This window comes from Melopsittacus undulatus, chromosome 15 (genome assembly GCF_012275295.1).
Source record: "Melopsittacus undulatus isolate bMelUnd1 chromosome 15, bMelUnd1.mat.Z, whole genome shotgun sequence".
Classification (NCBI taxonomy): Eukaryota; Metazoa; Chordata; class Aves; order Psittaciformes; family Psittaculidae; genus Melopsittacus; species Melopsittacus undulatus.
The window spans coordinates 5,770,902-5,798,444 of record NC_047541.1 but is presented as its reverse complement, the minus strand read 5'-3'; the positions used below and the strand labels follow the sequence as shown (position 1 = coordinate 5,798,444).

Genomic DNA, 27,543 nt, shown 5'->3' with positions numbered 1-27,543 from the left:
TCTCTTGCACTGTGAATGGTTTGGGTTGGAAGGGGCCTTAAAGCTCATGCAGTTCCAACCCCTCGCCATGGGCAGGGACAACTTCCACTAGAGCAGGTTGCTTCAAGGAAGGCATTTGGGATGCATTTCTTCTGCCTAAGATCTCATCTTAATCTCCCCTGTTTCAGTTTGAACCCATCACCCCTTGTCCTATCCCTACAGTCCCTCATGATAAGTCCCTCTCCAGCATCCTTGTACCCCTTCAGAGACTGGAATGTAAGGTAGGGCTTTGCATTCGTTTGGATGCTCATTGCCCCTTGAAGCCTGCCCCACATGGCTCACGGTGCGAGTGGTACCCACCATCATCTCAAAGTGATGTGCAGTGTGTGGCTGCAGAGCTGTGGACCCGGTGCTGCAGCAAATTGTGCCTTGATGTGTGCTCCCAGCTCTGCTCTCTGGCTGTATCTACCAGCAGCACCGTGTAGAAGCAGTTTTTGAAGCCTTTGCAGCCGTGTTTTGGCAGCTGATAATGGGGATGAACTTTTGTTTCATAGCCTACAGAAGTTTGGAGCTGAAAAACCTCCGGAGCCCAGGGCCTGAACCCCCAGGAAGATGAAAATTCCCTACTCCTACTTTACAAAGTGTGTCTGGCAAGACAGGTTCATTAACAAATTAATAGAATAATCAGCAGGGCTTTGTGTGTGTTTTGCAGATAAAGAACTGGTAACAGCATTCTTTGGCTCTTTAATGGGCTGATAAGAGCCAACTATCTGCTCCATGGCGGGGCTAATCACAGAGATAACAGAGGTTAAATCAACTGCGGGGGTCTGGTGAGGGCAATCGCAGAGGGAGCTGGATGGAGGAGGGAGGGCAGGGGTTTAAACATGATGAAAGGGAATAGGCAGGAAAGGAAGGAAAAGGAGAGAAACAAGCACCAGCTCCATGAGCATTTTTAGGAGCATTGTGCAAAGCCCACAAGTCCCAAAGTAGCTGCTTAGGCTCTAGGGAGTTCCATCTGCTCTCAGGTGGTTTGGACACAGAACAAAGTGGTTGTCAGCAGCTTCCCTTTCCGGTAAGGACAGCAGGGATGTGTTCCTTACAGGTCTGGAAGGGAGGAAACAGGCTGGGCTACAGTCCCTCTCCAGCGTCCAAAGATGTCCCTCTCTGGCACCTCCAAGCTGCAAGTTCGATCCTTGGCCTTGCCTCAGGAAAGCAGAGGGGGAGAGGAATCAGGATTCAACTCTTGTTCTACTTTTGAAGCCTCTTCCATGGAGGTTTTGGGGCGCATCCGGTGATCAGGGTCCTCTGCTTGTGCATCGTGGTCGCAGTGGAAGGTTTGTCCTCGTGTCACCTCCAGTGGTTTGCTCTTGGAAGAGGAAAGAGGCTGTTGGGGCTGTGATGGGGAGCGCTTGCCTCTGTCTTTCCCAGAAGGGCTATTAATTTATACAGTATTTGCTTTGTTAAAGAAAGGACATTGTCAGGCAGCTTTCAAGTGATGTGTGAAAGTGACTCTAATAAGATATTCCAGGGAAGCCTGCAGGCAGCACCGCCTCTCCTCCAAACCTCTCCAGGTCTTCTTTGAAAGGAGCATCAGCAACCTTGATCCTCCTCCTCCACTAACACAGGCACTCGTTGCACTCACCGCAAACTTCTCCGGAGTGGGGAGCCGGAGGCGGAGGCGCTGGGAAGAGCGGGAGGGCCGGGAAGCCGGGATCAGCAGATAATTGCACACGTCTGGCTGCCAGGGAAGAGAAATGAGGAGGAGATGGCACGGAGGGGTGGGAGTTTGCTTTGGAGGAGCAGCTGCAGCTCAGGGCTGGTGCTTGGCTAATCAGTGCAGCATGGAGAAGACTGCAGATGAGACCTGGCTCTTGTGCTATCACAGGGTTACAGGGTCGTGGTAATGGGATATGCCCACAGAAAGGGTCTCCCCTCTTCCCGCATCCTTTGGGTGGAAACACCCAGTGTGCTATCACCACCCCTGGTGCCAGGCTCTGTCTGTCTTTGAGGGGGTTTGGTGCTCCCTGCTGTCCTTGCTGCAAGTTAACTGCTATTGCTAGTACACCACCTTGGTGGGATGGTGTGTAGGGTGGTTGGTTATCCCCTTACTTATAGAATCATAGAATGGTTTGGTTTGGAAAGGACCTTAAGATGATCCAGTTCTAACCCTGCTGCCATGGGCAGAGACACCTCGCACTAACCCATGTTACCCAAGACTCCATCCAACCTGGCCTTGAGCACTGCCAGGGATGGAGCATTCATAACTTCCTTGGGTATCCCACCTTTCATCCCAGAGCCTCCAATCCCATTACAGATATTAATGAAGCTTGTAAGCAGCGGGATATGTGTGGCAAAGGGGTAAACTGAGGCATCAGGCCAAGCTCTGCTCACTCCACTCTTCTACTGTCAATCCCAAAGAGGTCTCCAACTGCCTCAAACTGAGCAGGATGGTTAATAAAACATCAGAGCCATTAGAACCTAAGGGTTTTGGGAGATAAAAAGCCTCTGCTTCCTGGGTCCCTGAAGAGATGCTTGTACCTTGGGGGGATGTTAACTTGTGGAAGGGACTTTGAGGAGGTGGAGGAAACTAAGGAATAAATAAGTACCAATAAAAGGCCCAAGGATGTAGGTGAGAAGCCTAATTCTGCATGGGGAGGTGGTGTGAAGGTGCCGTCTGCTAGCCCAGAGCAATTTAATTCAGAGGTAAGGAGCCTTAGCTGGCAGCAACAAAAACCCCTTGTTTTTCCCCCTTTTCTTCTCTTTTCATAAGGGCTCTGGTGCTGTTGGGAGATTTAGTCAATTAGTTAAGATGTTTGCCACTGTTATTGTGCCTCCCTCAAAGGCTTCTGACAGTAAATTCTCATCAAGTGGAAGATCTATTAAGTACCACTTATTGAAGTTTGCTAATTGCCAGCTAATAATAATAATGATAACAACAATAATAATAATGCTGATTAAGAACGCTTTTAACCCCACAGCTGATTTCAAAGGGGGGGGGGGAGAACATACACTGATTTCAGTTGGCATTTCTACTGCTTTGTGGCTGACTGGGGTAAAAAGCAGGTTGGTGGCATTTGACTTTCTTATTCTGGTGCAAAGAGCAGCTTGGTTTAAGGCCCATCTACAAAAGCCTAAGTTCAGAAGCAAGAGATTAAAGAAGGAATAGAGGATTGCAGGAGGAGAAGGCAACGTGGAAAAGGATTGCATTAATTTCCTTGACAAGTGTAATTTAATTTTAATTATTTATGACTCCTCATAGCCTACTAGTAAACGTTGTGTAGTATATTCTGTAAAACTAATGAAGTCTTAGTAATAGGAGACCTTACTTAAGCCCTGCATGGAGTAGTGGGAAGACTGTAGCTTGTCTCTTATTCCATCCCGGTGATGTGTTGTGGGCAATTATCCTTTATAGATCCCACCCAGGCTGGAATGCTGCTGCTCCAAATGTGCTCAATGTGTAGGAAGTGGATCCCGAAGCTTTTTGTGTGGGTTTACTGTACAACTTTGTGCTTTTTGAGCTGCAGTGATGGGACAGAGGGACCCTTTGTGGGCAGTTAGAGCATCCCCATGAAGTTAGAATGAAGTTGTTTATCCCCCTATGTTATTCCATTTGGATTTGTGCTGCTAAGAGGGTAAGGAAACATGGAGCAAAGAAGGAAGGCTTGCTTAGGAATTCATCAAAAGGGAAGAAAAAACTTGTTCCTCCACCAGCATCATGGCTGGGGTTTGGGATAGGAGTGGGATGCCGGTATTCCCGAGCACTGGAGTTTTGGTGGATGGATCCTTGGGTTGGGCATGCCCAGAACAGCATTGGGGGGGTGTTGAATGGCAACCTAAATTTGAATGTTAAAAAGCTTTTGTTCATTATTGGTGGCATATCCTCCCCCTCCCCATTTGTCACTTGGAGCGGAGCTGTCACTCTTTTAATATCAAACAAATAATAAGCTCCCTCTAAAGTGATTTTTCTGACAAGGAGCTCAATATATTAAACTTTATCTATATTTTAATAGCCAATTTCACACCAAACTGCCTTCTTAATAATGTATTTACCACCTGGGGATATTATTCCAACCCATCTGGAAAGAATTGGAAATTAACTGTCCCTAAACTGAGTCTGTGTGTGCTTTAGATGCAGCGGAGATAACAGCGGTGTCATTCCTAGGGGAAGTGGGGGAGGAAGCTCATCATGCACTGAGCAAAATGTCAGCAGCAAAGGCAATAGCTGGCGGGGAAATGAGTGCTCTCCTCTTTGCAACTGAGAGCCCAGCCCACCTCAGGAGTGTTCAGCTGCTTGGGAAGCAGCCGACAGCACCTCAAGGGCTTCTTCTGTGCTTGTAAGAGAGGAGGATTTGGGTTTCCAAGGATGCGGCATGGATACGGGGCTGAGGGGAATGCCAGCATCATCATATCATAGAATCATGGAATGGTTTGGTAAGGAAGGGACTTCAAAGCTCACCCATTTCCATGGGCAGGGCCACCTTCCACTAGACCAGGTTGCTCTAAGCCTCATCCAACCTGGCCTCGAACACTGCCACATATGGGGCAGCCACAGCTTCTCTGGGTATTCCAGTGCCTCAGCACCTTCATAAGGAAGAACTTCTCCCTAAAAAAGGCACCCAAAAGAGGGGGAAAAGTTGTGTGTTGCTAATGGGAATGAATCGAGTCAGGCAGCACTTTTGTCTTGCTCCAGTTTGGAATGCTCCTTACTGGTTTGTGCTGATCCCATCTGAATCCATGCTGTCTGACGCAGCCCAGGCAGACTGCAGCATCCACTCTCCATGTGTACAAGCAAGTGTGTGTGTTTGGAAAGCATCATTTTGTTTAGTCTAAGTCATATATCTACATGGTTACTGTTGCTATTTGTTTACCTCCTACAGTTTCAAGGGGTCGATCAGCTCCTGGGTGCTCAGTTGTATGTGATGGTGCCAAACCTACATCTCTGATGTCCCCTCCAGACAGAAAGCCACGAGAGAGAAAATACATCTTGTGGCTCCTTTCTCCTCTAAATAGGAGAGTGATAGTCCACAGAGCAGTGTCATCCTAACCACAGCTTGCCAGGCTGGGCTTAAATCACATTTTGACTGTATTTCTTATCACATAGAAGCCTATCAAGGTCTATCTAGGTGACATTACTCATTCCTGGCTGTGCAGAGCATCCTTTGCCTCTGTTCCATGGCAGTGAAGGCACAACAGGGATGGCAGTGCCAGGGACATCAAGTCCCAGCAAAAACCCCTTCCTGAGCCTCCTGGGTGCATTGACAGGGAAAAACATCCCCATGGCATGGTGGGACAGCACAGACCTCCCTTGCACTGCTCTTCTTGGCAGGAAAACCCCAAAGGATGGCAAGTTTGAGAGTTTTCCTTGAACGTGACACCATTTGGAGGTTTGGTTGTATTATTTCTACATGTTGAGATGAAGCCTTGCAATGTTTCCTTTGGGGTTTCAAATAATTAAGGGCAGCTACTACTTCAAGTCGACTAAAACATCTTAGTTTAGAGATAAAAGTGCCTCGTGTTTGTTGTTGTAATGAGTAGTTTGACATTGAGATGAAAAGCTGCTGCTGTTTGTGTTGTAAACCCCGGGTTTGACGCTGTTCTTGAACAATATCAAACTGTTTCCTTCCATTTGGAACAAGACGCACTTTGATCTAACCCCCCCCAAGATGTTTCAGTCAGAATGGAGAAGCAGCAGCCCTAATGATTTGAAAATAGGATCAAATTGTAAAGTGTTTCCATCATGATGTTATGTCACTTAATAACACGCTTGGAGCGGTGCTGGGTGATGCTCGGCATCGCGTTTAGCATGGTGAAATGTGGGAGAAATCATTCCAAAGCATCTAAAATGCAGAAATACAAGAGGGAAATTGCAAAGTGAGCCCTTAAAGTCCTTAAAAATCTCATTTTTGGCATTTTGGGGTGTTGCTGAGCTCAAGGGAAGAAAGGATGTGGGTGCTTTTGTGTTGTTTCAGTCTGAAATGGAGCTGAAAGCAAAGTGTTGAGAAGTTGGAAGCTCCTTGTGAAATGGAACTTAGAATCCTAGAAGCGATTCCATGAGAGAATTCTCCAAATCCACCTATTTTAGCCATGATCCCAACATGAGGGGAAGTGCTAGGGAGGAGTGGGACCCTCTAGACTGTGTCTGTGGATTTGGCCTCAGTTGTCTTTAGAGAGGGGTGAATTTGTGCATCTTTTCTCCTAAGGAACAAGTGATGGGACAAGAGGAAATGGCCTCAAGCTGCACCAGGGCAGGTTTAGATGGAGCTGAGGAGCAATTCCTTCCTCAAAGGGTGCTCAGGCATTGGAACAGGCTGCCCAGGGCAGTGATGGAGTCACTGTCCTTGGAAGTGTTCAATATACGTGTAGATGAGGCTCTCCATGACATGGGTCAGGAGTGGCCTTGGCAGTGCTGTGGAACACTTGGACTGGATGAGCTTAAAGGTCTTTTCCAACCTGATTGATTCTATGATCCCTGTGTTAAACTACCATTTTGGGTACCTTTGCTCTTGTGTTGCTTTGGCATTTTCCCATCGGAGATGCCAGGAAGGGGGAGGGATGGAGGCAACAGGGTTTGGGGTTGCATCCGGCAGGCTCCAAAGGGCTTGGTGCTGTGGTTCTGTGGATTTCTTAGTGTTGCTGCCTATCTGGAAGCAGGGGGTGATGGCCATCTCTGCAGTGCCCAAACCATCACCTAAGCACAGAGACAACGTGTGACAGTCAGGTCAAGGAGGAGAGGTGCAGAAAGGCTGCTTTAATCCTGCAAGGGAAGGATATGAGCGCTGACAGTTACCTGGGGACCCTGAGATACCACATTCCCTAACTTAATCAGACAGATAACGGGAGCAGCTAGAGCTGATGCAGGAGCAGGAACTGCTGAACAATAGGAGCAGGCCCCCCTGGGCCCCCATGCTGAGCTGGAGATAATCAACTCTCTCCAAATCTGTCACCGTGTGATAAGTGATGAATTAGAATCAATTATATGTTTAAAATAATAGACCTCCCCATGGTGTTACTCTCCACAACGGTGACAGCTTCAGCCTGGCCGCTGATGGCAGCCGTGCTGGCATTGGCACCAGCAGGGTTGGGACACCTCGTGTGCCACCAGAGAGCTCAATGTGGTCCTTTCCAACCCAACCTATTCCATAGCAGCCTTCCAGTATGTGCAAGGATGCTGGAGAGGGGGCTCTTCATCAGGGTCTGTAGCGGTAGGACAAGGGGTGATGGGTTCAAACTGATACAGGGCAAGTTTAGATTGGATCTAAGGCAGAAGCTCTTCCCTGTGAGGGTGCTGAGGCGCTGGCACAGGGTGCCCAGAGCAGCTGTGGCTGCCCCATCCCTGGCAGTGCTCAAGACCAGGTTGGACACAGGGGCTTGGAGCAGCTGCTCCAGTGGAAGGTGTCCCTGCCTGTGGCAGGGGTTGGGACTGGATGAGCTTTAAGGTCCTTTCCAACCCAAACCATTCCATGTTCTATGATCCTATTTTAGCTTATAGGGATTTACCCTTTTTGTTGCACTACTGGCCGCTTCACATGCTTGGCCTCGCTGCTGCTCCCTGTGTGGAGCAGCTATTTCTGAGCTGCTGAGTGCTGCTCTGCTAAATAACACCATTTTGAGTGTGTTTTTCCTCTCCTTCAAATGCCAGGAGGACACCTGAAGGTGTGAAAATGCAAGATTAACCTCGTGAATCATCCATCAAATGGTGCACAGTTGGTTTGCGAGTGCTGGGCTGGCAGGAGAGGGGGGAAGTATCCAGACTTTGAGTGGCCTGGTGCTGGTTGGCAAATGCTCTTGTAGGGTGGTGGGAAGAGTGTGTCTGTCTATCCCAGTACTTAATCTGGATTGAAAACAGAGATGTGGGGCTTGGATAAAGAGGAATGGCTTTAACCTGGCAGAAGGGAGACTGAGATGAGCTCTTAGGCAGAAGCTCTTCCCTGTGAGGGTGCTGAGGCGCTGGCACAGGGTGCCCAGAGAAGCTGTGGCTGCCCCATCCCTGGCAGTGCTCAAGGCCAGGTTGGACACAGGGGCTTGGAGCAGCTGCTCCAGTGGAAGATGTCCCTGCCCATGGAACTGGATGGGCATTAAGGTCCCTTCCAACTCAAATGACAGTCAATGCTTTTTGGTCTTTTGGCCATGCTGCTTGCAAAGGGTCTTAGGAAGAAAACTGGGGCCTGGGTGAACATCTCACCTGGAGGCTGTGGTTGTGTTTAAGAGCTGGTCTGGCTGTTTTGGTGACGATCAGACTGATGTGCTCACTTTCCCTTCAGAAACTACAGTGCTGTAGGTTGTCATGGTCTTGATGCAAAGGGTTTTGAGACCCCTGGGCTCAATCTGTGTCCTTCCCAGGCACATTTCCGTATGCAGCTGTTTCAAACCACCATGTAACCCTGCTCAGGTGTTCTCAGATGGTTGGCATAGAATCAACTTTCCAGGGACAATGACTCCACCACTGTCCTGGGCAGCCTGTTCCAATGCCCATCACCCTTTCCATTAAGGAGTTGTTCCTAATCTTCATCCTAAACCTTCCCTGGTGCAGCTTGAGGCTTTTTCCTCTTGTCCTGTCATTTGTTCCTTGGGAGCAGGGACCAGCCCCCTCCTGCCTCCATTCTCCTGTCAGGCAGTTGTAGAGACCAATAAGGTCCAATTGAACTGGATGTTCCCCAGCTCCCTGCACTTCCAGGAGGGAAAACATTCCTTGTCCATCCCAAGTTGGATTGGAAACCTGTTCCTAGCCTGGCTTGCCTTATTACTGTGTTAAACAGCACAAGTTGCAGCCATAAAGCCCTTGGAATCATGTGCTAAACAGGGGCGCTGGGACCAGTTCTAATGGATTGAAGCAAGCAGCTCACCAGCCACAGGGGTGCCCTGGGAATTCCCTTTTGAATCTTATTTACATTCAGCCCTAACAATAGCTCCCAAGCTTGGATATAAATAATTTCTAGGCAAGAGCTGTCTAATTAAACGTACAGCAGCAAAGAAAGTACTTTTAACCACAAGGCTGGTGCCCTAATGAACGTAATCACTGCATGGGGACAGCTTAGGAAACAGAACTTGACATCTCCCAGCGGAGGCAGAGAGATGGAGGGGAACCATACTTGGGGAGAATTCCCTATCAATATTTAATTGCGTGGCGTGTAACGTGCCGTCGTGTTGTGAAACATCAAATGGAGGCCCCACAGAAACTGGAGAACCTTTAAAGCAGATTTGAGGAGGGGGAGCCTCTGCTTTTACAGCTGTCTAGGGAGGGACCAACATCCAAGTGCCCCTGTGGGCATGCAAATGGTTCTGTAGCTGGGAAAACAGCCTGAATTTGCAGCCTTCCCTCATCCACCACAGTCTTCTTCCTCTCCTGGTGCCTCAGTTGTGCTGTCTCTAAGGGGGGAATACAGGAATTCCCCCGGCCCTCATAGAGGCCCATCAGGAATGAGTCTTGAGAATCATGTTATCCATAAGCAGCCCTGTACACTAGAACACAACGGGAGCTGGTGGGATTTGGTGATGGGGAGGAGCTCTGTGCTGCAAATAGGTAGATTCAGCTGGAGCTTGGGATAGCAGAGAGGATATTGGGCAGGGCCTGATACTGACCTGGGAGGTTTGGAGTCATAGGATCATGGAATACCACCCTGGAAGGGACCTCAACAGTTATCTGATCCAGCTTTTCTTGGTAAAGACAGATGTCCCAGCACCCTGTCTGGCCAAATCTTCAAATGTCCAGTGTTGAGGATGGAGGTTATTGTCCATGTAGTTTAGGGGTGACGGAAAAAACACCTTTGGCTGGTTCCCATTGGCTTTATAATGGACTCAATGCCTGTGTCTGTGGGTGAAACACAGCAGTGCAGCCTATGTATACTGGTGTTCACCCTGCAAAGCATTTGGGCTTCTCAAAAGACTCAGGCACAAGAATGATGGGGCCAGCAAACACGGAGCAGAGGTGCAGATTGATGCCAGTAGGTCCATAGTGCTTTCCATCGGGATCTGGGAATAACACAGCTCTGAAACGCATATCCCTTTGTTTATGGTGGTGGCCCTGGCAAGAGATGCTGGGGTCTGTCTGCCTGTTGCAGCTCTGTCTGCCAGCCCTTAGTGAAGGCTGGCTTCATCCCTAGAGAATATACCTCAGCTCTGCTGCGATTAATCTAATCGGCCACTGGATGTCAATGTTGCCTCATCCAATTCCAAGTGGGAAAGGCCTGGATCAGAAAGGGGAGAAAACGCTGCTGTCAGGTTGGATGTTGTTTTCTTCTGCGAAGTCGACTATTAAGCACCGTTGTACGAAGGTACTGGGGAGGAAAGAGTCGTTGCCCTTGTTTTGCTCAGCCAGGGTGGGATTTGAGCCAGTCTAAACCCTGATTTAAGACAAAAAGCCTCAGCAGAAGGAAAAGCTGGATGCAAAAGCATATCCCACCCTTTGAGGCACAGCGAGTTGGTGGTGGTTAACATCGGGCTTTTACATTGGTGTTCAGGAGGATGGTGATGGTGCAAGGGAGGTTTGAGGATGTCTAGTGGGAAAATCCAGCTCTACAAGGGGAGGTTTCTCAGCAGCATGTCAAAGCAGAGCTGGATTTAAGCATTGCAGCTCAGTCCCTTCTCTGTTATCCATCTTCTCATCCCAGGGAAGCACAGGCAGCAGCTGCATCCTGCCAAGATTCATGAGCAAGAACGCCTCTCCCCCACCTCCTCCCTTCCTTGGAGAAGTAGTTTAAATCCTGGTTGGGATGCAGGTGCAGCAGTTGGCTTCTCCAGGCTATTTGCACACCCAGATGGGACATCCTGAGGGGGAGCTTGGGGAGCATTGAGTTTTAATGTAGGTGTAAAGGTATGGCCCCAATGGGATGAGCAAGGATGGGGTGAGGTGCATCTTGGTCCTCTATGTGCTCTAATATAGACCTTCCCACCAGGAATATCTGAGGCTGGAGAAGCTGTTCATGCCCTTTGCTTGGGCAGCACATCCCTGGCAGTGAGACCTGAGGGCTGGTGAGGGCTCCTTGCCCTCGCTGGCACCTCTGCAGCAGTTAAAGGCAGGACATTCCTCTGCTGAGCTGTCAGCTTGCTCCTAAAAAGGGAGGAAAATGGATTTGTGGTTTCCATCCCTTTGGAATTGCTTCATTCCCCCTCCCCCCTTCACGTTGGGTTCATTTGAGCGTGTTAATAGCTCAAATTTAATGATAAGTCTAAGGGAATTCATTTATAAGATAAATAAGATGTTATTAGTACATTAGTGGCAAAAAATGCACAAGGACACTGCTAATCTAAGGTGAAAATGCCTTCCTGCGTGAAATTTAATTAGCAGATTGTGTTCTATTAGTGACTTTTATGGGGAGTTCATGAAAATGAATACAAATATGATGCACACAGGCTCTCGAGTGCAGTGAGAGCCTGGCTAATCGAGCCTCCCTCTCCCTGCCACACTGCTGCTAGCATGGAAAACACCAGTGTGTGTCCTACCTCTTTGCCAGAAGAGGACTTTCTGGAGGCAGAAGGATAGCCAAGGAATGGGGCAGCCACAGCTGCTCTGGGCACCCTGTGCCAGTGCCCCAGCACCCTCACAGGGAACAGCTTGTGCCTAAGAGCTCAGCTCAGTCTCCTCTTGGGCAGGTTAAAGCCATTCCCCTTGTCCTGTCCCTATAAGCCCTTGTCCAAAGCTCCTCTCCAGGTTTCATGTAGGCCCCCATAAAGCATTGGAAGGCTGCTCTCAGGTCTCCTCTGAGCTTTATCTTGTCCGTGCTGAAACCTGTCCCATAAGTTGAGTGAAATGGAATGGGGGAATCAAGAACATCCTGTCTTTTCCCTCTGCCTGCACAAGCAGCTTGTTGGAGCAGTGCCTCCGTGATAAGAGCAGTGATGGTTATAGAGATCTCTTTCATGCTTTGAGTTCTCTCCCCAGCCAGATGTCTTACAGCACCCAGGACTGGTAGCAGAGGATGCCAGGTCCTGCAAAGGGTCCACCATAGAGCTTCAGCCTCACGCTGCCATGTGCTGGTGTTCGTGCAGGGCTGTTGGCGTGCAGTAGCTGCGGGGGAATGGATCCCATCCAAGAACATCATGCATCTTTTAAAGACTTGTGGTCCCTTAGCAAGCCTGAGGGTGTTGTGCAGCTGCTAGTGCCAGGTTGTGCTGGAATCATGCTGTAGACGTGTCACTTTTGGTGTCCCTTTTCCTTCTGGCTCACCTTGCAGAGCCGGTGCAGCATGGACTCCCATGATGGATGATGGATTGGACTTGGAGAATCCCAGGCTGGTTTGGGTGCAAAGAGACCTTAAAGCTCATCCAATTCCAACCCCCTGCCATGGGCAGGGACACCTTCCACTAGAGCAGGTTGCTTCAAGCCCCATCCAATGTGGCCTTGAACACTGCCAGGGATGAGGCATTCACCACTTCTTTGGGCAGCCTGTTCCAGTGCCTCACCGTCTTCACAGGGAAGAGCTGAGTCTCCCTTGGTTTTGTGCTTGGGATGTTCCCAGAGCTGGAAAACATTCCTGTGCTGGATGTTGTTTTGAGACCTTACAGATGACCTATGAAGGGAAAACATTGCATTAACAACAAAAAGAGAATGAAATGAAAGGGATTTCTGTTCTCAGTCTTTCCTGGGAAGACTCTTCATACCTTTGGGGGTCCATTCAGTCCATTTCAGCCCATCCAGACCTTCTGGTCCTTCAGTGATGCTGCTAGCCAAAATCCAGGTGAGACTCCAACTGGTGGTGCCTCTGGGGTGGGCATCATGCAGCAGGCTGCACATGAAGGTGCTAGTGAGGATGTTTGGCCTCCAGAGGAGCAGAGAGAGCTTTGAGCACTGGGAAATAGCCTAAGAGCACTCACCTTCCCCATGGAAGACCTGTCCCATCCCTTGTATTGATGCAGAATGAACTTGATGAGGCTTTTGAGGCTGGGGGAGAGTCCATCGGTTGCTGTTGCTGACGTAGGAGGCATCTGGTGGTGGTTTGAAGGATGCTTCCCTCCCATCTGCGGGTGCAGGATCCAGCTTTTGCTGCTTTCCTTGCCGAGCAGAGGCAGAGCAGCGAAGCAAATGCACGGGGAGTCATTACTCATGCAGATGATCCTCACAATTCAATAGAGGTAATTAGGAGAATGATGGAGGAAATTAGCACTTTCAGTGGCTTTATTAATATTAATAAAATGATTCCACGGTTAAAAATAATAACAATAATATTAATAAAACAAACAGCAAACTGCACAAGAGCTCTGCCCAGCTACCGAGGCTGCTCAGGCAGTGCTCAACCAGTAGCTTGAATCAGCCTTCAGGGACAGGTTGCCCTCTCTAAACACACTGTTGTAGATGGCAGGATGGGTTGAGGTCTATTTGAGGGTGATTCCTTGTTGATCTTCCACATTAGGGAGAAGAGCTGAAGCTCAACACATCCTTAAGGCATTAGGAATTGAGTGACTTGTCTTTAATGTGCCAGTGGTCTTGACAACAGGGTGTTCTGATGCCTCTTGTCTTCTTGCATCTTCACCTGCTTGTCTCTAGTGGTCCTGGCTGGAGAAACTTTCCCATGTCTCCACTTGCCACAGGTTTGGTGTAATGTGGTTCCTGCCTCTTCCATGAAGACCCATTCCCAGGTCGTGCTCCCAGTTGTGTTACCCATTCTGTCTTGTATTGATGGCAGTAGAAGACTGTGGAGCACTGTCACCAAAGAGCCTTGGAACAGTTCTTGAGCTCCCTGTGCCAGCAGCACACCAGATATGCGAGAGTATTTGGAGGCGGTTATTTGCAGAGGGTAAGGAGCTGATCACATTAAAGACATCATTATTAATGAAAAGAGATGACAAATGTATTTAGACATGTAAAGATTTAATTAGGCTTTTTATTATTAAAACATTGCTGAAAGTGCTTATTGAAGCCCTCTGCTTTCTTCTGAGATCAAGGATTCTTGCATCCTAAGAGGAGGATTTGGCGTAAGGAAGGGAATAATTGGTACCAAGTGGATTTGCAGAAGGCAATAAGCTTTCGCTTTGGATCTTGGACACAGGATTCAGCCTGTTGTACCAATGGGGATACCTGCCTACACTTGACTCTTTTGGGAATGCATTTTTGCAGTCATTGGAGCACTTTGCTTGCTATGAGGGACATCTGGAGAGGTTCAGTGTTGGGCTGGGGACTGTGCTTTATGTGGAGGATGGCAGCCGAAGAGACCTTGGATGGGCTGTTGGACTCGTGGCTCCTTCTCCATCCATGTGTATGCCTAAAAACCTTCCTGATGGAGCAAAGAGAAGATGCTCAGAGACCCACTGAGGTCTAAGCTGTGTGCCTGGGGCAGTGGGGAGCAGCTCTGTTTGTTGTCACTCCATAGGGAGCTGTGACTATGCCAGGAATGGATCTCTCCAGCCTGTCCTGATTGCGCTGGTGCTCCTGAGTTACAGATGCCTGTCTGGTGGGTGGTGCCAATTCCCAGAGCTTTCTCCATCCATCTTTATTTAAATGGGAAAAGATCAGAGCAGCTGAACCCATTGCTTTAATGATAGATTCCATTATATCAGACTGTAATTGCAAAAAATCGGTTGCTGTGATTAAAACCTCACAGATATGGTGGCTTTCTGCTGGTGCTTTATGTGGGATAGAATCACTTAATCCCAGACTGATTTGGGTTGGAAGGGACCTTAAAGCTCATCCAGCCCCAACCTCCTGCCACAGGCAGGGACACCTTCCACTGGAGCAGCTGCTCCAAGCCCCTGTGTCCAACCTGGCCTTGAGCACTGCCAGGGATGGAGCAGCCACAGCTTCTCTGGGCACCCTGTGCCAGCGCCTCAGCACCCTCACAGGGAAGAGCTTCTGCCTTATCTCCAACCTGAACTTCCCCTGTTTCAGTCTGAACCCATCACCCCTTGTCCTGTCACTACAGTCCCTGATGCAGAGCTCCACTCCAGCATCCTTGTAGCCCCCTTCAGACACTGGAAGCTGCTCTGAGGTCTCCACTCAGCTTCTCTTCTCCAGCTGAACAACCTCAATGTTCTCAGCCTGTATCCATACAGGAGCTGCTCCAGTCCTTGAGCATCCTTGTGGCCTCCTCTGGCCTTGCTCCGACAGCTCCACGTCCTTCTGATGTTGACAACACCAGAACTGCACCCAGTGCTGCAAGTGGGTTCTCATGAGAGCAGAGGAGCAGGATCACCTCTGACCTGCTGTTCACACTGCTGGGGGTGCAGCCCAGCACATAGGGCTGTAGCACACACAGATGCAGCTCATGTTCAGTTTCATATGGACCAACACCCCTAAGTCCTTCTCCAAGCATCTCCAAAGACCTCCATCCTCTCTACTCCTTATTGCTGGGGATCCTCATGGAGCCCAGTGCTTCACCTCCAGTGAGCTCCAGAATCAGGAGCCAGATGAGTTTCCCTCTCCATCCATGGAACCATGCCTAGGGCCGTGTATCCTGCACTGAGGTGACAGAACCAGTGAGGGGGGGCAAGTATTCCCATTCCTGAGGAATTTGCAAGGCTGGCAGTGTGGAGGGAGGAGGGGGGAAGCAACCCTATCTCCCAAATTGTAAATTAAGCAGATCTGGTCAGGAACTGTCACGGCAGCAGAAGAAATATGGAACCTCTGGGGTCGGGTATGCAGAGTAATTTTTCTGACTGTAACTCTACTTAAAAGCAAAGATATGATGAAAACGCCGAGAGCATTTTAAATGGACCCAGCAGAGATCGGATTCAGCTTCAGGGGAGCCTGTATTGGCTGTTGGCTGATGCTAAACTCCCTGACACCAGAGTTTCATGTGTGGCTGAGAGATAAATCACTTAAAATAGTCTGTTTTCAGTGGTTTTAGTCGATTGTGGTGGGTTGAAATGCAAGAGGGTGGTAGTGTTGAGGTGAGACGTTGCTGCTTGCTCCCCACCTTGATCCAGGATGCAGATAGGCTCCGGATGGGTCAGGTTCCCGAGTGATGGAGACTCTGATGAGGTGAAGCTGACTTGGCAAGGTCTCTGTGTGCATCAGACTCCCTGGAGAGCACAGAGCAGCCATGTGAGAGATGATGGGATAAGGCTCATTTTAAGGAGCTATAAGAGGAAAAGGGATGAGAACTTCACAAAACATAACCCAACGTGAACCTCCTTTGGGAGTAAATCAATCTCCAGTCTCGGTTCTGCTCCTTGGTCTTTGCCTTTGGCTAGAAGCAGTGAACAAGGTGCCTGGCTTTTCCCCTGTGCTGTGCAAAGCAAGCCTGGTTGAAACCTTGCTTTATGCCCTTTGAAATAAGCTGGGACCCTGAAGCTGTCAATCTGTGGTGTGTTATATTCCAGGACATGCTGGGTACAGGGAGTTTAGGGGGAGGGAAGCAGGAAAGATGCATCATCACCTCTCCTTGGCATGCATGAATAGGGAAGGGGTGTATTTTCCTCCCCATTCTCTGTCAAGGCAGAGGCAGGATCTTGGGCTCACTGGGGTGATGAACAGAGTGAAGAGTGTGTTACTCCTTGGTGCATCTCTTGTGAGGTTTGTGGAGCCATTTCGGACATTGCAAGACCTGAGGAAGGGAGAAGGAAAGGTTTGGAGCTCATGCCTGTCTCTGTGTGAGATGCTCTCTGTGGTGGTGCTCCTGCCTCCCTGGCCCATCCTCTCCACAAAAGGCAGGATGTCTGGACCAGGCACATCATTCTGGGAAGCAAATAAGAAGCCAAAGCTGTGTGGAGACCTCAGAACAGCTTCCAATATCTGAAGGGGGCTACAAGGATGCTGGGGAGGGACCTGCATCAAAGACTTGTTGGTCCTTTCCAACCCAGACTAGCCTGGGATTCTGGGATTCCATTCCCTTGGGTGTATTTGGAGGGACACAGGCCAAGCTGTGCTCCATCATGGTGTGGTTCATAAAGATGGGACAGCCAGACCCATGAGCCCATCCTTCTGTTCTTGCCTCAGGCATCCCATTTCAGGGGAGGTTTCTAAGTGCCTGGCTTGCAGCCACAATAGGTAGATCCTCCTTTTAGGAGCATGGGAATGCCTCAAATCATTGCCCCAGAAGATATTAATAAAGGTGGGTTTGGTGGCTGGGAAGTGGTGTGTATGCCCCCAGGAAATGCAGCATCTAGATATTCAGGATAATGGTGTGACAGGAGGAAATTGGGATGGGGAGAAGAGTGACAACCACCCCAGCTTTGCCCTCTCTTCCCTCCATCTCCCTCCCTGCATCCCTTGGATTTCAGTGGTGCCAGATTTTCATCCCATGTGTTGGAAACAATATCTTGGAGCCATTCATTTCCTATTTAATTGGCTATCGGGGAGAAAATAACCAAGGGAAGTCATGCAGGGGAAGTTCTCCTCGGTGCTTTTTTTGGCAACAGAGTCACAACAGCCTTAAATTTATTTATTTAATTGCATTATTAAAAGCATAAATAAAAATAAATCCAGGAGAGCAGGCGGATCTCTGCTTTGCAGCTCTAAAATAGAACTATAAATGCCATGGAGCACTGGGGGAATGATTTATTAGCCTGTTATTGTGAGTGACTGGGATGCTTTCGATGGAGTCCTTGCTAATTTCTAACAGCTGCATTAAATCACAGCTGCTATCAAGCTGTTATAATATAATCACCCAATGGTCTGCAACCCAGGGTCAGTGCTGGAGCCCTTCATTTGCTTCCCATCTCAGCCCTTCCGAGGGGGGGAAACAAATAGGACTCATTGCAGTGGCCTCATTTTATCATCCAGGAGTTGATAATAAATAAAACCTCTATAAAACTTTTCCTAAAAGGAGGTTGGATCAGAATGTGCAACGAGGAGAAACCTTGTTTTGTGCTTAGATATGGTCAGGACTCATGGGTCCTATTTCTAGTGCTGAAAAGCAGCTTGTCGTTGCTGATTTATTGGGAAGATGGAGGAATTTGGCTGCAGATGGGGCTGGAAGGATGGGAGAAGGACCTGGAGCAGGTAGGAACGTCTGTCTTGGCTCCTTTGCCTTCGCTGTTTCAGACAAGTCACTTAAATTTCCCTGCAGCTCGCCTGCTTTCCCCTCCTTTGACAAATAACGTGTGTGTTTATGTGGCTGGGCTCCGGAGGGGGTTAATACTTGGCCTGGAAATCTCTTTAGAAGTGCCAATTTGTAGCAACAGAGAAAACAACAATGAATAAGAGAGCCTGGGAGGTCCACAAGTGAGCAAGCGGCTGCTTATCAGGCCGGTGGCTTGCAGAGCCAGCCGCAATAGCAGGGATGGGTTTAAAGGGTGAAGGAGATAGGAGGGGGAGAAATAAAACCCCCAAGTAAATAAAACCAAAGCAGTTAGGAAGGAAATGCCACCCATCTGCAAGGCTCCTATTTATCTTGATGGGTTTGGTTAATGTTTGAGCAGCTGCTTAACATGACAATAGAGTCGTGAGGAGATGCAGGATGGGTAAGGAAAGGATGGAGCTTTCCAGCTCATCCCACTCACTGTGGCTCTGACTTGGGGATGAGTATCCCTGGACTAGGGGATGCCACCCAGCCTGGAAAGTGTTTTGGAATGCTGCTGTTGCAGTGATCTGTCCTTGTTTGAATTGGAGGGGGGTAAAGGGGCTTTGCTCCCTCAGGGCTACTTGATGGTGAAGGAACCAGCTCCTGGCGGCTGCTCCAAAGCCATGTGCCCATTGGGAATGGTGCACAGAGCAATGCTTTGGAGAGACCTTTGACTTCCAGGGTGGCTTGAGGCAGGTCTCTCATTCCTCCACAGGAATTTGGCTTCCTTTGTCTTTTCCCACCTCGTTATTCTCTCTGCAGAATGGGATAACAAGCTCTTGCCGCTTGCAGGCTGTTTCCTTGCTGCGGTATCGGAGGTTGTCGGGTTGTCAGCAACCTGGAGATAGCAGGGATTGCTGACAGCAAGCAGAACTGTGTACAGAAACCTTGCTCAGCCTTTGAAACCGCAGGCAAACCTCCCCCAAGGTTACTCTTCCTCATAAAACCTGCTTAGTTTTGTTTGCTGCAAACCTAGATTTTAATCCCAGCATCCATTCTCTTTGAAGAGAATTGGGTTGGAGTCACCAGTAAATGGCTCAGACCAGGCTGACTCGAAGAGATGAATTAAAACTGACCTAGGAAGATGGAGATGTTCCCATCCCCACCTCGGCTTTGCCACTTGCATATTTATCTCTTTGTGCCCAATACCGCTGGGAATAAATCAGCAGTGAGATGTGCATGGAGCAGATCCGCTGGTTCAGATAGTGAGGTGCCTGTGCTGGCATTTACCCACAGCTCAAATCAGACTCCCAGTGAACTCATCCAAAGCCCACAGGAGCCAAGATCCTTCCTTCGCCCAATGTTCCCCCCCTTCCTTTCAGCCCTTAGAAACAAGTATTTCAAAGGAGGAAAAAAACATCATCTGCAGTGGGCATGGTGAGGAAAGACTGCAAACACTGAGGATTCTGATTTCCCTTGGGGTCTGCAGTCTGGGAAGTTCAGACAAGCAAAGAGTAAGTGTTTTAGACCTTTACCTGCTTAACACAACAGCCCAAGCTACCCGCTGCAGGGGTGAGAGGAGGTAAAGAGACCCTGCTCTGCTGCCATCCCTCCAGCAGATAGCACAGGCAGGAGATGGATGCTCCTGGAAGCCAGCTTGTCCCATCAGTGAGATGTTCCAAAGGCTCATGTGTGTTGGCCCATTGCCTCGGGAAGGAGAGCGGGTGAGAAATGAGTGTGTCAAGGCAGAGGCAGGATTCTGGGCTTGCTGGTGGTAGACAGGCTGTGCTGCTCTATGGTGAGAGCCATGGGGCTGCTGGGGACCATCCTGGGAGGAGAGGGCCATGTTGGATGGGTACATGATGGGCAGGTTGAGCACTGTGCAGTGCTTCAGCTCTCTGCAGCACAAGCTGTTGCTTGCAGGGGAATCCAGGTTTTCAGTCTATGGAATTAGGCATATATTCCTCTTGCTTTCGCTCTTTAGCTTTACATCTTGTTGTCTTAGCCACTCTGCTGATACAGAGGCAGAGCTGAGGGTAGGGTTGAGCTGCAAGCCTTGTATTTCTACAGTCAGACATGCCTGCATGGCATGGGGATAGGTTTGATGCTCAACACAGAGCTGGGGAATGCTGGTCCTCCTACCCCCCAGCATGGGATATGATGTTATCCCAACCAGCTCTGTGATGAGTGGCTCTTGTGTCACCCAGGGGTGAAAAATAGCAATACCCACTGAGCAGAACAGGTGGATACAGTTTTCCTTCCTGTCACCTTCTCAATGGGTGCCAGGGATACTGCTTCCAAGCCTCCCAGGACAGCCAAGAACGTGGTTTCCCTCTTGCAGCATCTCGTGTAGGTGGCAAAAGTGTGCTCTGATCGTTTCCACGTCTCTGTATTTTGTAAATAAGCCCAGAGGCTACACGATGGCTTCGTGTTTGGAAATAGCATCAACAGGGCTCTGCGCTATCTATTTATTTGTTCTTTTATTAGTTCAGTTAAGAGCTCGCAAAACACTTTGCAAGCAGCGATGAAATGAGCCTTGTAATGTTGGCAGGAGAGGGAAGAAATGTTCCTGCTCTGCTTGGCAGTGCCTGTGCTTGCTATAGGGATAGGGGGGGCTTTTTGAGGTGGCTTTTGGGGAAAATAGGGTCATTGTGTTGCCCCATGCTTGGTCATGCCAATGGGCGCGTGCAGTGAGCTAGAAACAAGAGCAGCTTGTCTGCCCCTGCTACTCGTAACCTGAATTGCTTCTAAATAGGACTTCAGGCCATAAGGGGATGGAACTGAGGGTTCAGAGCAAGAAGGGGCATTTCACAACCTCAAACCTGCTCTTGTCTTGGGGTGGGACATGGGCTCTGTCACCCCTGAGCTGCAGCATAACATGTTCCCATTCCCCTGAGCATCCCCACTATAGAAATGCCATATCCTTTGAGCTGGTATTGAAGCTGGTATATCTCTGTAATCGCCTGCCCTGCACTTTCTTTCTCTTCCCTACTCATAGAACAGTTTGGGTTGGAAAAGGCCTTAAGATCATCCAATTCCAACCCCTCCAATTCCCTCCTCTTTGCCCTGCTCTGATTTTCCCCTCTGCTTCCCAGTGATGCAGGCTTGCTGGAAGCATCTCTTTGACAGATGCCTGCAAGGACTATCAATGCAGTGGGGTTTTGTTGTGCTGTTTTGGTGGAGCAGCCTGAACTTTGGCGTGTTTTGATATGGAAATGTTTTGGCACCGAAGCAAAATGTCACATGGCTGTGATCCCCCCCCCCCCCCCCCCCCACCAGCCTCTTCCCTGGAAAGTTGGGTTTGAAGGGAAAGACCGCATGAGAGCTGAACACATGCCCAAAAGCACGAAATACCAATAGGAATGGCAACAACAACAAGAAAATCTTGGCATCGTGAATGAAATCTTCACATTTCGCTTGCCTTAGAATAAAAAAAAGATCTTGGATGGTTGTCAGAAATCCTGCTGGAAAATGAAATCATGGGATCATGGAATGGTTTGGGTTGGAAGGGACCTTAAGCCTCATCCAGCTCCAAACCCTTGCCATGGGTAGGGATGCCTTCCATTAGACCAAGTTGCTTCAAGCTCCGTCCAACCTGGCCTTGGGGATGCATACACCTCTGCTTCAAGTGGGATTACATGTTCCTGGAAGGGTTTTATGGAAGATGGGAGCCTTTATCCATGCATTTATGTTGCAATGATGGTGTTGGAGGGGTGTTCATTCCTAAACCAGCCCCATGGTTGGATGTTAGTGAAGAGAATGGGTCTTGAGTTTGCATTTTCTGCTCAGGAGAGCTCACGACCATGATCAGGTTGAGGAATAAGCTGTTTTTTGTCACAATTACCTCAGTGTGTTTTTCTGTTTGCTAAATTCCTGCGATAAAATGCATTAAATGTAACAGCAGAGAAAATAAAAGTTCCCTTTGTACAGAGAGCCTGATTGAGTGTGAAGATAAACCAAGATAAAACAACTGGGAAAATTAAGTGGGAGAAATAAATCCTGCTGGAGAGAGGCAGGGGGATGGAGGGGGAGAGCTGTGTGTGTGCCATTGTCTGGGCAGCGGCCAGTGCAGCTCTGAGCAGCATTCCCAAAGCTTTATCTGGGGAATGGGGGGATGCTTTGCTGCACCCCAGTTCCAATGTGCTGGAGGATGCTCGGCTTGTGGCTCTTCAGCCTGGAGAAGAGAAGCTGAGTGGAGACTTCAGAGCAGCTTCCAGTATCTGAAGGGGGCTGCAAGGATGCTGGAGAGGGGCTCTGCATCAGGGACTGTAGTGATAGGACAAGGGGTGATGGGTTCAAATTGAAACAGGGGATTCAGGTTGGATATAAGGAAGAAGCTCTTCCCTGGGAGGGTGCTGAGATGCTGGCACAGGGTGCCCAGAGCAGCTGTGGCTGCCCCATCCCTGGCAGTGCTCAAGGCCAGGTTGGACACAGGGGCTTGGAGCAGCTGCTCCAGTGGAAGGGGTCCCTGCCTGTGGCAGGGGTTGGAACTGGATGAGTGTTAAGGTCTCTTCAACACAAACCACTCTGAGTTTCTATGCCTCCCTGCAGTGCCGGTGTGTGTGTGTGCACAGGGTAAAGGAATGGAGACTGTTTGGCAGCAACTGGGAAAGGAAGAAGCAGGGCTGTGGGGGAAGAGGTGTCTGGAGGCAGTGCCAGATACGCTGGGGAAAAATTAGCAGCTGCAAGTGTGCAAGAGAAAAGGTGGGGAAGAGAAGGGATGGGGACAGATGGAGAGAGAGGGGAGGTGGAAAGGAGGAGGAGGTGGGAGAAAAGGGAGGAGGGGATAGTAGTGCAGAAAGATATTAGTTAACAATCTCATAGCCCCGAGCCCAGTTGCCATCTGCACGTAGCAGGATACCAACAAGATACGGCGCTCTCTATTCACCATGGAGTTGTTATGTATATCTTGGCCAGATAGCGTAGCCAGGATGTTCAGGAATAGAGATCTCACATGCCCCAGGAGACAGATGCCTTGAAAGACCCTGGTTTTCGGGAAGCACCAGCAGCCCTCTGCAGACAGGGGCTGGGAAGGAGCTTTGAAACAGCTCCTTTGGGCTTTCCAGAGGGAGATCTGGGAACTTCCACCAGTGCTGGAGGGTGAAGGATTAGCTCTTTGATTAAACAAGGCCAGGTCCTCCAAGGACTGCTTTCCCCTCCAGCTCTGCTGGGTTTTTTGCTTCGATGGGTTCAGCATTAACCCCTTTAGTTGTGAATGGCTCAAAGTTCATTTTTGGGAGAAAAAATGACAAAAAAGCAAAGAAAACTGTATTTCATTCTATTTTCCTTAAGAATTGGTTGTCTTTGCTTGCTGAGGACTGCACTTCCCACTTCCCACAAGAACATAGTGGTTGGTTGTGCTCACCATGGGAGAAGCTGCTGTCCTGGTATGAAGAATGGCTGTGCTTCATAGTGTTCCTCTCCCTAGGCAGGGTGCTTGGGGGAAGGTCCTAAGATGTGAGTTTCTGTTTCTGGTTTAAAAGGAGTTAGAAGAAAGCTGGAGAGGGGCTTTGGACAAGGGATGTAGGGACCGGACAAGGGGAATGGCTTTAACCTGCCAGAGGGGAGAATCAGTATCCTTTAGGAAGAGGCAGTGTCCCAGAGGGTGCTGGTGAGCAGTTAACGTTACCCAAGTGCATGGGGTCCTGATGTTGTTGCAGTCTCCATCCCTCACTGCATCCATCTTAAGGGAGATGGACTGAGAGCATCCCAGCATGCCCAGAGGTGTGTGGAGAAGGGGAAAATAAACCTGGAGCAGTGGGGAAGCTACAGAATAAAGCCCAGTGTTGCTGTACATTGGTCCCAGCATGATGCTGGAGCAGCGCTGCCACCAACCTGCTTCCCAGTGGGCTCTGGTCCCTCACTAATTACTTCCAAGCCTGGACTCTTGGCATTTGCAAGCTCCTGATTAGAGCAATGAGGGAGAAATCTCGGAGGGAGATGGAGACCAAACCTCACCACTAATAAAAGCAGAGATTGGCAATGGGCTGGGAGGTGGAGGGACTTGTCCTTGCAATCTCAGTTCCTTTCTGAGCCTCTGGGATGATGAGAGAAGGTCAGGGCTTGTTAACGTCACTCTGAGGAGCAGGATCAGCCACTGCCATATGCCTGATGCCCCCAGGGCCTGTGCCAGCCTCTGAGTCCCTCTCAGCTAGCTGGTATTTTTAGACATGGACCTGATCTGAAGCCACCCCATGCAACCTCTGGTCTGCAAACTGTCTGGGTATGGAAGTGGCTCTGCTTTCATGTCTGCTGCATCCGCGGTTTGTACCCTCCTGGATTCCGAGTTCTTTTTCCCTTTGCTCTTTTCTCTCCCGTGTCCCAGCTTGTTCCATTCATTTGGTGGCAGCGTGCTCCCTTAGAAGGTAGCTTTAACCAGGGCTGTGATGTGGGGGGGCAGAAGACCAAGGCAGGAAAGGGTGCTCTTTGACTGCCTGCACCCGCTATTGAATACCCTAAGTGGCTTCACTGAGGTATCTCAGGTTGTTGTGTCCTACCCTGTTAGGTTTCTGTTCCATAAATATGGACAACATTCCCTTTCCTCTCTTTCCCCTTCTGGATGCACCATATATGCCAGTTCAACTCCCTGTCTGTCAGTTTATACCTTGCCTTTACATGTATCTGCATCTCTGCAGCCTCCTCAGAGGCTCGTTTGAGGCAGACAGACTCTTTTTCCCCTTTAAATCTCCCCTTTCCTAAATTACACCCCTCTGGCAGGCTTCCTGCTACATGCTCTCTATGCCTACAGCTTCCTATCTCAAGGGGTGAACACTATTGTACCCAGCACAGCTTCTGGTCACTGCAGCATCCTCCCCCTCGGAGCTCATCCTGCTGCTGGAGGAGGATCAGGCTGTCTCACTGTGGGGAGCTGCAATGGGTTTGTGCTCACTCCTTGCTGCTCCTTCCCTGCTAGCAGACATGGCTCCTCTGTGCCAGGGTGGGAGCACATTGGGAAGGAGATGGGGTGCTCTTCTTCTTCATCCTTTCCCCCCGAAAGGATGCTTGGCATTGAAGCTGCTGACTTGTGTATTCAGGGTTAAGGCAACTTCCTATCAGAAGAGCCAGAAAACTCATCCCTGTGCTTTTCCCTGCGCTTCCCTTGGCTCCTGGGCTGTCCTATTTATCCAGGCTGCAGTCAGCATCCCTCTCATGCCTGCAGCCATAAGCTGGTGCCAGGAGTCAGCACGCATCTCTGCAGTGCTAGCCTGTGGCTAGCAGTGTATTTAGGGTCTCTGCATCCCACTGCCATATAGAGAGGATCTTTTATGCTGACAATTTGGCTTGAGATCACTGAAAACCCCTTGCAAATACCTCTTGGTCAGTTGTAGAAGCTGTGTTTGGGTCTCTGGAGGTGCTTGGGGCTCCAAAATAGCTTAAACTCTTTCACTGGTTGTCATATTCCTCCCGGAAGGGGCATGTTACATTGAGCAGGAATGCACCCAGCTGAGGACCATTCCTATCTTGGCTTAGGGATGAGGAACTGTACAGCACAATGCAAGGAGGTAGCAATGTGAGGTTGGTTTCCTTTTGTAGGCACAGAGATGGAAGTGTGTGGATGATCACTGAGGTCTTGGTGCCCTCAGTTGCTGTTTGAGGAGGTAAATGATGGTCTCTGCCTGTCTCCAAGACCACCACTTGTGCATAATGGGGCTACAGGGGGACCAGGGAAGGGGTTGTTGCACTTTGATGTCAAGCACTACCCTGTTTGGAGTGATGGGGTGGAAAACCATCCTAGTGCAAGGGTGTCTGTCAGGAGATGAGGACAGCAGGGATATGGAGTAGGGAGATCCCCTGGAGCACCCTGATCTGGTGGGGCAAATAGGTCACCACAGGATGTTGTTTCTCAGTGCCCTGCCTGCAGACAGGCCCCCAGCCACAGGGGAGCCATCCCTGAATCCAACTGTGCATTGCCAAGTGGATGGAGGTGTGATGAGCAATGGCTGAGGGACCTGTGGGGGGTTTAGTCAGGAGAAGAGAAGGGTCAGGGGGGACTTTATCGCTCCCTACAACTGCCTGACAGGAGGATGGAGCTAAGAAGGGGCTGGTCACTGCTTCCAAGGAACAAGGGATGGGACAAGAGGAAATGGCCTCAAGCTGCACCAGGGCAGGTTTAGATGGAGCTGAGGAGCAATTCCTTGCCCAAAGGGTGCATTGGAACAGGCTGCCCAGGGCAGGGCTGCAGTCACCATCCCTGCAAGTGTTCACACACCATGTATTCGAGGCCCTCAAGTGCCATGGGTCAGTGGTGGCCTTGGCAGTGCTGGGGAAGGGTTGGACTTGATCTTAAAGGTCTTTTCAACCTGATTGATTCTACGGATGTGGGGAAAGATGCAACAAGGGCACTGGGGTGGCGGAGGGGATCAGCATCCTGGTGCTGAGCTGTGCAAGGCATCCGGGCTTGAAGCAGTTAACGGGACAGGGGGGCTGTCCCTTGGGCTGGTGGGAGCCTCTCGGTGCCGGTGCTCTGCGGGAGCGCGGTGCAGTGGGGGTTAAAGGCTGTCGGGTGAAGCGCGCTCCGCCCGCCTGGCTCTGCCTGTGTGTGTGTGTGTTCGTGCGGGTGTTACCGGGCTGTGCGGGAGCCCGATCGCCGGTCAGGGATGCAGCCGCTGCCATGACAACCGCGGGCAGTCCGCCTGCGCGCCCGGGGATGCTGCCGCCCGCCCGGGCCGGGATGCTGCTGCCTCCGCCGCCGCGACCCCGACACCCTTCTTCCTCCTCTTCCTCCTCACTGCTCAGCTGAGGGGGGGACACCTCTGGAGACCCACTTGTGGGAGCCGAGGAGCATCCCGTGCCCGGCCGGGGGAACATCGCCGACAGCTCCGCGGGGAAGTTTCGATCTTGCGACAGAGCCGGCATTTTGGGGAGCTTTCGGGTGTTTTGGGGGCTTTGTTTTCCTTTTGCCGTTATCATTTCAAAGAGCAGCAGCCGGCAAACAAGCAAACTCCCCTGTTTTTGACTGGGTTTATGGCCGCCCTCCCTTTCGTGCCAGAGCCACGTTTCCTCCTTGGGTTATAAACTTTTGATGCCAGATCTGCGCAGAGCGTGCCCAACTGAATCTTAAAGTAGCGTCTGGAGCAGGCACACATCTGTGACCTTCATCTCTTGCACTGCATCTTCTCTCCTCCTCCTCTTCCTCCTCCCCTCCGGCCCTCCCGTCCTCCTCCCTCACCCAAGGATACTGGGGACTCCCTCCGGATGCCGCTCGGCAGGCTCAGCGCTCGCATCCTGCCTTGCCGGGGGCTCTCCTGATCTCCGTGGAGCTCCTCATCGCTCAGCCCCGGTGGTTTTGCTCCCCTCCTTCCCCACACACACGCACCCCATCCCTCCTCTCTCTGTCCCCCCTTCTCTTTTCGCTCCCGGTGGCCTTGTCGGGTGTGTTTTTTGCCTGTTGGAAAAGTCCCTGCTGCCCAGGATGGGGGTCGGTGGGTGCTTAGCCCTGCCCTGGAGGTGCCTAGTCGTCCTCTGTCTCAGGCTGCTCTTCCTTGTGCCCGCAGGAGTGCCCGTGCGCAGCGGAGATGCCACCTTCCCCAAAGCCATGGACAACGTGACAGTGCGGCAAGGGGAGAGCGCCACGCTCAGGTAGGAGCACCTGCAATGATGCCTTGGGGGGGGGGGGGGGGGTCTGGATAAGGCTCATGGGGGATGCTGTGCGCCGTGAAGGGCTCCTGGAGTGTTCTGGGACCTTGTGGAG

General features: G+C 50.3%; 1 protein-coding gene across 4 annotated transcripts in view; it reads left to right on the top strand.

Annotated features, from left to right (window-relative positions):
- Window positions 1–27,543, top strand: part of LOC101870528 (opioid-binding protein/cell adhesion molecule homolog) — a 209,100-nt gene that overhangs the window by 84,550 nt on the left and 97,007 nt on the right. For 3 of the 4 annotated variants that reach the window (XM_034069551.1, XM_034069550.1, XM_034069552.1), the window contains exon 2: window positions 27,347–27,431. In XM_034069551.1, the coding sequence (XP_033925442.1) occupies window positions 27,388–27,431 (44 nt within the window). In that variant the 5' untranslated portion in view covers window positions 27,347–27,387. Of the gene's footprint in view, window positions 1–27,102; window positions 27,432–27,543 lie in introns of those variants that run through there. The other variant, XM_034069549.1, reaches the window with a different exon arrangement.